Source organism: Alosa sapidissima, chromosome 14, assembly GCF_018492685.1.
Source record: "Alosa sapidissima isolate fAloSap1 chromosome 14, fAloSap1.pri, whole genome shotgun sequence".
In the NCBI taxonomy this organism is placed as follows: Eukaryota; Metazoa; Chordata; class Actinopteri; order Clupeiformes; family Clupeidae; genus Alosa; species Alosa sapidissima.
In genome coordinates, this window is record NC_055970.1 from 23702145 (window position 1) to 23714551 (window position 12407).

The 12407-nt window shown below is 46.9% G+C and overlaps 1 protein-coding gene across 3 annotated transcripts in view; it reads right to left on the minus strand.

Annotated features, from left to right (window-relative positions):
• Positions 1-12407, minus strand: part of pigg (phosphatidylinositol glycan anchor biosynthesis class G) — a 112917-nt gene that overhangs the window by 95188 nt on the left and 5322 nt on the right. For 2 of the 3 annotated variants that reach the window (XM_042062098.1, XM_042062097.1), the window contains exons 3-4: positions 4108-4317; positions 3327-3515 (exon numbers count right to left, since the gene is read on the minus strand). In XM_042062098.1, coding sequence (XP_041918032.1) covers positions 3327-3515; positions 4108-4317 — 399 coding nt within the window. Of the gene's footprint in view, positions 1-3326; positions 3516-4107; positions 4318-6400; positions 6557-12407 lie in introns of those variants that run through there. The other variant, XM_042062099.1, reaches the window with a different exon arrangement.

A 12407-nucleotide genomic window follows, 5' to 3' on the forward strand; every position in this document is an offset into this window, starting at 1 on the left:
TATACTCAGAGACTTCCTTGATCTGAGTATTAGAATTGATTTGGAGGAAGTGAGAAGGTCTTTACCGTAAGGTGGATTTTCCGAGCACTCTACTCTGCACAGTGCAGTGAGGTGTTACATACGGAGAGTAACAAGCCCTAATAACCCCTCAACATGAGCTCAGCAGACAGTCACTCCGCTCTCCCTGGCCGCCGTGCAAAGCGCTCCCGTGCTCCTTGGCGACACAGGCGAGGGCCGAGCAGCAACATCCATGAAGCTCCAACTGTCCCCTCTGATTGGCTCTGGCTAGGAGCTTTGCAGACAGGAAGCCGGGGGGCAAAGCCCGCCTGTCTGCCATGCCCTCTGGCAACAAATTAATGGAGGAGGCCCTGCTGTGGCCGTCCATAGGGAGACTGGGTCAACCTCGCTGGCCCAGATGGTGCTTAAATAAACCTCTCAGACTACAGAGAAAGAGAAGAGAGAGAGAGAGAGAGAGAGAGAGAGAGAAGAAGAGAGAGTGCACTTTCAACTGAAGTCTTTCAACTTCCACTGGAGAGGTGGAGGTGGAAGTGGAGGTGAATGAAGAGAAAGGGCAGTCACTACACCCGGCCTTGAAGCCGCCTCTACAGGATACAAAACCTACCCCTTGAACACAATTGGTACGGCAGTCAGAGTGCATGACTCAACTGGAGTGAATGGCACTCCACACACAGGCATCACTCATGCACCCTCAACAGTACCTTCCCCATCCCAGGGTGCCCCACATTCTGGTGCTTCACGCAGTATCTCCAGGGTCCCCCCCCACCCCATCTCTCTCTCAATCACTCTCAAACAAGTTGGCACATAGTGCTTTGCTCCTTCCAAACAAAAGTTAACACTGTTACCAGCTCAGTGAGACGGTACATCTTGAAAAGGGCCCACAGTTCCTCTGCTTCTGTGGGGATCGAGCAGTGGGAGGAGTCACACATACAGTATATGGAGGGGAGAACAGAGAAGGGGGGAACAGGGGAGGGCAGAGAAGAGGGGGACCAGGGGGGAACAGAGGGCAGACAAAAGAGGGGAGACAGCAACATAGGAGTACAGGGGAAGAGATGAGAGAAGAGAGGGGAGAGAGGAGAAAAGAACAGAGGACAGAGGAGAGGACAACAGAGGTGAGGAGATTGGTTAGAGAAACAGAAGTGAGGGAAGAGAGGAAAGGGGAGAGGAGAGAAGTGGAGAGAGGAGGAGAACAGAGGACAAGAGAGGGGTGTAGTGGAGAGGGAAAGCAGGGCAGAGCAGAACAGATAGAGAGGAGAGGCCAGTCCCCTTTACCTCAGCTTCCTGTTTCAGCTCCGAGACATCACTGCCTGACCCTCTCCCCATGAGTCTCACAGCTCCAGCAGGAAACACATTAGGGTAACTTAAACTGTGCATGTGTGTGTGTGTATCTGAGTGTATACATACAACTGTGTGTGGGACTGTGTGCTTGTGTGTATGAATATGAGTGTGTGTGTGTGTGTGTGTGGTTGGGTGAGTGGGTGGTGGGGTGTGTCAGTGCATACATGTATGTATATATGACTGTGTGTGGGAGTGTGTGTACTATAATACATGTATGTGTGTATGTGTGCCTGTCTGTGTTAGAAATATTGATCTACTGCAGTGCTACGCAGTCCTATACACACTAAAAATATTCCTCAGATTTTACGTGATGCAGTGCAAAAGCCATGACAATCCAAAAGGACAGACAGCACTGTAATGCCGTGTGTGTGTGTGTGTGTGTGTGTATCAATATATCTGTGTCTATGTGTGTGTGTGTGTTTGTGTGTGTGTGTGTGTGTGTGTGTGTGTGTGTGTGTATCAATACAACTGTGTCTACATTATATGTGTATGTGTGTGTGTTTGTGTGTATCAATATAACTGTGTCTACAGTATGTGTGTGTGTGTGTGTGTGTGTGTTTCAATATCAATATAACTGTGTCTATATATATGTGTGTGTGTGTGTGTGTGTGTGTGTGTGTGTGTGTGTGTGTGTGTGTGTGTGTGTGTGTGTGTGTGTGTGCCCGTGTATGTGGGTCACAGTTTTGTTTGCGAGACCGCTGTGATGTTCAGTGTTCAAAGGGGTTGGAGCTTGACTGGCTTTGCAAAACATTCAGATCAACAAATAAAAAGAGACAAACAAGAATGCAGAGGGAAAAGAGAGTGAGTGTAAGCAGAAAAAAGAGACTGCAAACTCAAACAGAACCAGCGATTGGGTTTGAAAGGAACTAAACAGTTGGACGGCCAGCGATGGTTAAATATGCATAAAAACAGGCCCCACCAGCTGGGACGTTCACACGAGTACAAACGCGGAGACAAGAAAAGGGCCACTCTGAGTTATCTCGCCAAGTGCTGAAGACACACACACACACACACACACACACACACAGCAAGGGGGCCACTGAGACAGCAAAGACGCAAAACACTGGCGTAAGAAACAATTGAGCAGAAAAAAAACTGACAGAATCATTAAGAATTAATGACGCAGTCACTCTCAAAAGCAGCAGAGTTTCACTAGATCATACTCTGGTTATTAATGAATCATATATGTTTGATGGTCTGGTCAGTTTGGTCAAAGAGACCTTGGGGGGGAGATTACTTAATGGCTATAGTCACATTTTACAGGCTCTTTAGCTCAGAAAAGTGTTCTTACTTACAGTAGCTAACACAAGACCAATTCTTAAATCTCAATTGAGATTGAGATTGGGTCAGAGACTTTTCATTCACTTATGATTTCCAAGGAGCATAACCAGCAGAGAAATCAAACTTCAGCTGGTACATTAAACTCTCTCCAAATCTATTCGGAAGCACAACAAACACATGTTTCTTGTAAACTAACCGGTTGTGTTGAACAGCCTAACTGCACTCCACTCCTGTCTATGCCGGATAAGCGGTTATGATTGGTTCCTGGGATTTTGGTGATTTAGAAATCGGTTTCAATAGTAAGCTCTCCAGACGGACCTGCAATTAATTCATTAAAGAGTTAATTCAAATTTTCTAGCAGGTTGTTTGGGTTGACCAAGACTAGTTCTTAGTAGTTATCTCTGTCAATGTCCATTTGTCCAGTAAATTACATGATGGAGGAGAAAAGGTTGAACTTGATTTTTTCTTCCTACAAAGGCTTTGGAAAACTCAAAGTAATACATATTTTTTTGCTCTAATAAGTACAGACAAGAACAGAGAACAGAAGAGCAGAGCAGATAAAAGAGAAGAGAAGAGAAGAACAGAGAAGAGAAGAGAAGAGAAGAACAGAGAAGAGAAGAGAAGAACAGAGAAGAGAAGAGAAGAGAAGAGAAGAGAAGAGAAGAGAAGAGAAGAGAGGATGCACCCACCTTTGAGATGAGGGCAGCGTGGATCTTCTTGAGCACATCGTCCATCTCCAGGAGCTTGGGTCCGATGAGCGAGCTATGCGGGCCGCTGATGTGACCGATGTGGTCCAAGCCCAGGTAGTGCAGGATCAGCATGTCCCAGTCGTCCCGCTTCAGAGTGCTGTCCAGGTGGCGCGTCACGTTGTTATCCACCTGTGGCGCAGCCAAAACACACACAACACGCAAAAAACTTTCAAACACTGTATTCCGTCAAAGTGCTTAACAAATGACAGAAAAAAAACACATAAAAAAAATGAAAAGAGGACGTATGTCTCTGCCTCTTATTTGAAAGTCAACTGGTCAAGACATAGCATTACTGAAATATTTCCAAGGTTTCAAGACACAGATTATGCTCTACTGAGAATGAACACCACAAGCAAGGCATACGCAAGAGTGAAACATAAATTAAACAATTTACACCGTCTCCGTCTCTAGCATGATGCAACACTGTGTTTTCCTATGTGTATTGTGTACCCTTCACATATGCTCTGAATTCAAAAAAATAAGCGTAAAAATACACTTTTCTCTACTTTTAACGGCCTTAATACGTGCATAAAACTTAAATTGATACACTCACTCTAATGAAATTATATTGCCATCAATAGATGGAGGTCTGACGGGCTACTGAAAAACACTTCAAAAAGCTGCTCTGGTGTAAATTCCCAGTACGTCCTGATAACCTGAGGACACTCTTGATTGGGGGGGCGAGTGTTTACGCTCTCCAACAAACAGCCTTAGGCCTCACCTCAGTATAGTCGGAGACGAAGAAGGAGGTGGTGCCGTCGTACTCCATGAAGTGCTTCGGGAAGAGCTTCACCCAGGTGTCATCTCCGTAGAAGACGATGCGCTTGCCCGCCGTCTTGGCCTGCCACAGGAGGTTGTCTTCGTGGAGCGCGGGTGAGTTCAGGTTCATCACCACGTCGATGAAGCCAGGGATGCTGCCAGTGGTCAAGGCCTGGGAGAGAGGCGGGGGAACAAAGGATGTTTTGATTCAGACACAACATAAAGATTCTTGTCGTGTCAATAAAGTTTTGAAATTATAAAACTGAACTGCCCGACAGAAGGAGAGATAGTCACAGAAAAATGGAAACAGAAACAGAAAGATGGAAATGTGTGTGTGTGTGTGTGTGTGTGTGTGTGTGTGTGTGTGTGTGTGTGTGTGTGTGTGTGTGTGTGTGTGTGTGTGTGTGTGTGTGAAGGACAGACAAGGACAACATATCAAACCAAAACACAGTGTATATATTTTTGCAAGTGTGTGCCTGGGACTGTTTTGACTGTAGAAGCAGAATAAAGAGAAAATGAGAAGAGAGGAAAAAGAGAAGGAATGAGGAAGTGTGAAAGAAGAGAGAGAAAAAGAGAAGGAATGAGAAAGTGTGAAAGAAGAGAGAGGAAAGATGTTGAGTATGAAGGACAGTGTGGTTACAGGGGCAGACACCAAAGCAACTGTGTCCACTTATAAATCTCAGGTAATGACATTTGATGGCATGTTTGATGAGGCACCTCGATGACTTCCTCGGTACTCTGATTCAGAATGATATCTAAAAATGTATGACTGTTTAATGAACGGTTTACCATGTTGTAAGTCACTTTGGTTAAAAATGTGTCGGCCAAATGTAATGTAATGTAATGTAAAGACATCGGCAGTGATCTAGGTCAAGACTTTCAAAAATATGAGAGGTCTGGCAAATTTAGAAAAATAGCCTACCATATCAAAATAGCCTACCCAGATAAACACAGGCCTAAGACAGAAAAAAGGAAAAGACAGGAATGCAACTGATAAAAGAGAAACAGTATTTCCACACGCCAGGGACTCCTACCTACCTAATCAGTGTAAGTCAAACTAAAGAACCTCTCAGTGTACAGTGCTTGGAAGGTTATTCCAGGACATGAACTACACTCACACACATCTCTACCATTACCATGTGTCCAGCAGCACACACACACACACACACATCTCTACCATTACCATGTGTCCAGCAGCACACACACACACACACACACACACACACACACACACATCTCTACAATTACCATGTGTCCAGCAGCACACACACACATCTCTACCATTACCATGTGTCCAGCAGCACACACACACACACATCTCTACAATTACCATGTGTCCAGCAGCACACACACACATCTCTACCATTACCATGTGTCCAGCAGCACACACACACACACACACACACACACACACATCTCTACAATTACCATGTGTCCAGCAGCACACACACACATCTCTACCATTACCATGTGTCCAGCAGCACACACACACACACATCTCTACAATTACCATGTGTCCAGCAGCACACACACACATCTCTACCATTACCATGTGTCCAGCAGCACACACACACACACATCTCTACAATTACCATGTGTCCAGCAGCACACACACACATCTCTACCATTACCATGTGTCCAGCAGCACACACACACATCTCTACCATTACCATGTGTCCAGCAGCACACACACACACACATCTCTACAATTACCATGTGTCCAGCAGCACACACACACATCTCTACCATTACCATGTGTCCAGCAGCACACACACACATCTCTACCATTACCATGTGTCCAGCAGCACACACACACACACATCTCTACCATTACCAGGTGTCCAGCAGCACACACACACACACACACACATCTCTACCATTACCATGTGTCCAGCAGCACACACACACACACACACATCTCTACCATTACCAGGTGTCCAGCAGCACACACACACACACACCTCCACCATTACCATGTGTCTAGCAGCACACACACACACACACACAGTTGCTATGTTACGGGGACGCTGGCGAGACACGCCGCTCCGTCTGGCATCATGTTTTTGTTTGTTTTTATGTAATGTTCGTAATTTTATGTAATGTTCTGTTATTTTTTTGCATTTATTTGTCAAGTTAAATGTTTTCACCTTTTATTTACGTTATTTTCGATAGTTTTGTGTTATTTTTGGTCCTTTTTTTCTGACTGATAACTAACGGTAACGTTAGTTTCTATTCGACTGGGCTGATGAGCTTGCCTTGACTAGAAGCTAGCCGTCCCTCTTCCATCTCACGCTGCACATCCTCTGTCTGGACTCGTCTGGACGGAAAGATTGCTCAGGGCAATGGGCCTACTCTGCGAGAGATCTGCAGCAGCCACGACCACTGAGCTGCGGCTGACCTGCGAGCTGCCATAACGTTAACGTATAGCCTCTGACGCTGGGTGCCTGCAGTCTGGATTGAGTGCTGACGTGGGGAGCTCTGATGGCGACGTCGGTAGCCATGAAGCAACAAACGTCTTGCTAAAGCCACCGAGCTGCTGATCAGCAGGAAAATCGCCCATCATGACTTCAGACTGTTGTTCTTCCGGTGCTCTGCTCTCCAGACTGCCAGTAGTGCTAAATTCTCTGAGTTGGTCAGTGAAAGAACTTTGTTGGTCTTGCATTGGTAGTTTCACGCGGGTCATCATTGCCCTTGGACTTTTTCAGCCGGTTGGAAATTGGACTAATTTTAACATGATTATTATTATTTTATTTATTTATTTTCAATTTGCTGTGTTGTCTGTCTTGTATGTCTTAGTGTCACGGGAACGCTGGCGACTACGCCGCTCCGTCCGGCATCTTTTGTGTTTGTTATTTTTTAAATGTTTTTGTCATGTGGTGTCAACGCTGGCGACTACGCCGCTCCGTCTGGCATTTTTTCTGTCTTATTGTCTTTTCTTTTTTGTCAATGTCTTGTATGTGGAGCGCTTTGGGTTGCACTTTGTGCATGTTAAATGCGCTATACTAAATAAAACTGACTTGACTTGAAACACACACATATCTCTACCATTACCAGGTGTCTAGCAGCCTCTGTTTGTGTTTTGGCTGCAGGCAGCAGTTGCTGCATCCTTGGCCATAATCACACTCTGCCCTGTCAAATCATGATAATCATCTAGTCTCCACAGCAGTGCTGCTGTAATAAGAGATTTTCCAAGACACTAAATCCAAGACAATTAACCCAGGATGTCTTTGCTGTGTGTGTGCATATGTGTGTGTGTGTGTTTATATACATGCTCTTGGAATCACAAGCTCCATCCTTCATAATCAGTTGTTTTGTTTTCCCCTCTCCATCACTGTTGCCACCGATTCCCAGTCTGGTGTATGGAGTGACATTTCACCTCATCCTTTGTGCTACTTGAGTTGTTGCTGTTCATTTAGAATGCCATTAGTCATGGTGGTTACTTAACAGACGCTGTTATTGGGTTGTCACCTCAAAGTGCACCGCGATTACGACGGCGGACCGCTCAAGCCCAAATCACGGCGACGGAACACTCACTGGGCATCGGCTGCCTCATTAAGCTGAGATGCAAAGGCAATAAAGACGTCCCCTTTCTCCCCTTACTTTTCAGAGCTTTCAAAAACAGCTTCACACACACACACACACACACACACACACACACACACACACACACACATACACACACACACACACACTGCCCTTTTATGTTCCACACGGCCTTCCTTGCTTGTGATTGTCGTTTTGTGCAGAAACACAGCACAATTAGAGCGTATTGCCTCTAACTGCAACAAATACCATCTGACATCTCTATGGTCCAGGATCTGACAGGGTGAAAAAGAAAACAAACAAAACAAATGTGAAAAGAAAGAAGAAGAGTAGGCTCATGCCTGCTTACAGAAGTGCCACTCATCATCATAGCATCTAGGCCGTGGGTAAGCCACTAAGCAGGCACGAATACTCCTGCTGAAGAGAAAGAAAGGCTCTCACATCTCCCCCAACTAACCCTCACACACAGCTTCACCCTCACACACACATCTCCCCCAACACACCCCCACACACACCTCCTCAGCCACACACACACACACACACACAGAAAAAGAAAGCAGAAATGCTGGTCCAGCAGTGCTAGAGTCAGTACTAATGCAGCATTTCATCAGCAGCTAGAGTCAGTACTCACAGCATTTCATCAGCAGCTAGAGTCAGTACTCACAGCATTTCATCAGCAGTGCTAGAGTCAGTACTAATGCAGCATTTCATCAGCAGCTAGAGTCAGTACTCATACAGCATTTCATCAGCAGCTAGAGTCAGTACTCCCAGCATTTCATCAGCAGTGCTAGAGTCAGTACTAATGCAGCATTTCATCAGCAGCTCCCTCCTTCAGAAACGTCTGCAAACATGCAAATTTGGCGCCTGGAAAAGTTCCCACGGATATGCATTTTTGAAAGCTCCTGCAGTTAAAAATAACAAAGAGTCTTTTGAAGTGAGCACCCTGGACCGAAGCTCACTCAAGTCCTCAGGGGAGCCCCCGCGCTACCCTTAGAGAATCTCTCACACAGACTTCAAAAACCCACAAGAACTGTGGAATTTGCATGTCTTCACATAAGGGCAAGTTGAATTTCTTTTTTTTTTGTGTCTGGAACGATCACTTCTTCCAGTATTTGAACCCGACACTGTTGTTCTCTCATTCAACAAACAGAACATCAGCAGTTTCGGTAGCAAGTCAAACAGTCTCCCAGCAGCGGTGTGAGAATAGTAATGCCTCTTCTACTCACAGGCGAGGCCCTATTTTGACTGCAATACAGCAGCACCTCAAGGCTTCAAAGAGTGGAAGGGGGGGGGGGGGAAGTAAAGAAAAATAGAATCCAATGTGAAACCCATTGTTTACCTGACGCTGATAAAGCAAGCTGGGGGCTATGCCAACCACTGGGGGACCAAGAAAAAAAAAAACTACCAACTGCGAGCCTGGTTGCTGCTCTCCAGCATTTCTGTCGATTTCATCATAGATGAGGTGGGGGTCCCACTGACAATTAGCTTCAGCATCTCCTGACTAGCAGTCAGGCAAGCAGGCAGCGACACACACACACACACACACACACACACACACACACACACACACACGTAATAGAGGAGCTCATAAGTTTTGGAGGATGCAGACCCTGGTGCACAACACACACACGAGGAGTGAAGGAGATGGACAGCTCCGGAGGATGCAGGCCCTGGTGCACAACACACACACACACACACACACACAAAGGCAAGGAGCAGGAGAGCACACACACACACATAGGCTAGGAACAGGAGAACTGAGACACTGAGAGACTGAGAGACACACACACACACACACACACACGCGCTAGGAGCTGGAGAGGATGCAGACCCTGGTGCCCAACACACACTGAGCCCCAGGGCCGGAATCCATGGAGATTCCCAGAGCACACAGACATAAAACAGCCTCTTTCAGACTCGGGCTGCTCACACTGGAGGCACGGAGAGAGAACATTACTACTCATTACGCAACAGCAGCACATGCAGCTCAAGGCACATCAGCAACATGGAAATCTCGACTTCTTTCAAAGATGCAAAGAGAAGGTAAAATCATCCAGAATGTTTTTTTACCCTTTCCACACACACACAAAACATGACAAAACCTTAGCCAGAGTACCTGAACAATGCAAACACTATTCAGCCCAACTGAACTGCAGCTTCCATTTTCTAGACTACAGTAACTTCTGCAGCCACTCACGTACGTCAGTCTTCACATGGAGCAAATCCCTTCCATGGTTCAAACCCTAACCTCAACCTTAAGCACCATGTTCAACCTTGTGTCATAGATATCAATACTGAAGCACAGGGGATCACTCATCTTCTTTTCAGTCAGCTATTATTTTCCAGAGGGTACCCTCTCTTCACAGTGAATGTCACATCTTCTGGCAGTGGCAACTTTTTATAGCTCTTTTTGACCATTTCAATAGGAAATCCAGACTGGAAACACAGGAAATTTGCATTTAATCATCTGATGTGCATAAAAATTCAGTTCGCTAGAGGGGGTGGATTAATTCTCGATTAGCATAAGGTGTGATGCGATCAAAGTTTATGGAAACAGTTTATCTGCATGCATAATCACTGCCTTTATACCTGCAACTATGTGTTTCCATAAACTTTACACTGACGAGTCCGACCGTAGGTTTTGATCCCACAGCTGTTTAGCTCTTCCCTTGATTAGGAGAATTTCACGTATGCACATTTTCTTTAGCCAGGTTTTCACAAATAAGCATACTGTAGAATATGTGAACATGCTGAATGGTAACCTGATCTTGACTAGATGACTTTCATTACATCAGTCCCCATGTCACAGTCTTCAGGTGTGTCACCATTCCCGCACCCAGGATTCCCCCCTAGGCATGAGTCCCACTCCGTGACATCAGAGCGGGATGGGGTACTGAGGCACAGAGATTCATCATCTTTTCAGTCAGCTACTGTCTACATCCCTATCTACATCCCACACACCCCATTAACCCCCCCCCCCCCCCTCCATACACACACACCCACCCACCCACACACCAGTCAGCAGTCAGCTACTGTTTTCCAACGGATGCCCTACCTCTCTCATGGGGCATGTCATAACCCATGACATACAAACTGAACTGAAGCCTCCATGTCACAGCGATTCATCACTGTCAAGTTCACAAACATTCTAACATAGTCCTCTCTACCTCTACCCACGATATGTTAAATCTAACTTAACTTCAGCATTCACGCTAAAAAGATAACATGCCTAACCCACATTGCCCCCCCCCCCCCCCCCGACTACGTTGTGGGTGACATTAGTAGTGGCATCAGTCTGGTCCAGGAGGACATGCCGATCTGAAGCACAGTGTGCACGTCACAGTAGCTATCAGGAGTGTCACCGCTGCCCTGCCCGTCCAGACCTCCCCCGCTGGTGCAAATCCCAATCCGTGACATCAGAGAGGGCAGACAGGCTTGACCACCTCCGCGCCGCACTGCTGGGGACTTAATGAGGATGACGCGCAGACTGACCCCGATGGAGCGGGAGTCACGTCACACCATGCGTGAAATGTGAGCTGGGAGCACGGGACAGCGTGGGGGTATGGGCGGAAGGATAGCACAGAGGTGTGTGTGTGTGTGTGTGTGTGTGTGTGTGTGTGTGTGTATGTGTGTGTGTGTGTGTGTGGGGGGGGGGGGGAAGGGGGGGCTAAGCAGAGCAGGGCAGAGCCGAGTGGGGCGGTGATTCAAATCCATCACACGGCCAAAGCCCTGGGATCTGAGGGATCTTATTTCAAGGTCTGGGGCTCTGTGCGGCGTGCGGCGTGCTGCGTGAGGTGGCGGTTGGCGCGCCGAGCATCTTAATTCAGGGTGCGCCGTCCCGCTGCCGGGGCCGCAGACACAAGGCCGAATGTGGGCATCAGTCAAGCTGTTTTTTGGGTTTTTTTCAGACCTGTCCAAGAGTGTCAGCTGTCAACAAACAACATCAACAACAAAGCAAATGACAGATGGTAGGAGAAACAGAGAGAAGCAACAGGGAAAATGGAGAGAGAGAGAGGGAGGGAAAGAGCAGAGAAAGACACGAGATTGTGAGGAAGACAGCAGGCTGGGGAGTGTGAAAGAGGATGAGGATGTGGTGTGAAAGATAAAAGGACAGAGAAGAGAGAAAAGGAGAGGAGAGGAGAGGAGAGGGGGAAGAGGAAAGGGTAGTTTGCGACCAAATGAGAGAGCAGCTGTAGAAAAGGACAGAAAGCCAGAAAAAAAAAAAAAAAGAGAATGACTCAAATATGCCAGAGGCTTTTGACGTGTGGCACACCTGGCCTGGACGACACTTTTGGCACCTGAGAGCAGCTACAACTGCACTGGGGCATGGGGCAACAGACACCTGTCAAATCCACCACCCCAGTCATGCTTAGGACGGAGGACATAGAGCACCTCAGCCAGCCCGGGGTGATTCACAGATCCTCTCCCATCCAGACAGCCCGTTTCCCTTCACCGCCAGCGGCTCCATCCTTTCAGACCTCCTTCTGTTGTTCCCACCGCGGCTGCCTGCCTTCACCGACTACTCACCCAGAGAATGTGCATGATTGCCCACACGTGTAATAAGCTACAGGGTAATCACCGGGAACGCAAAGACAGGCACGAAACTGAAATAGACCCGTGCACAAATCCTGACAGGTACACAAACCAAGTGGAGCGGGGAGGCGGCAGATCATCTGATGAAGGGATTCTCATCTAGACTATCAACATTTTTGGCAGCAA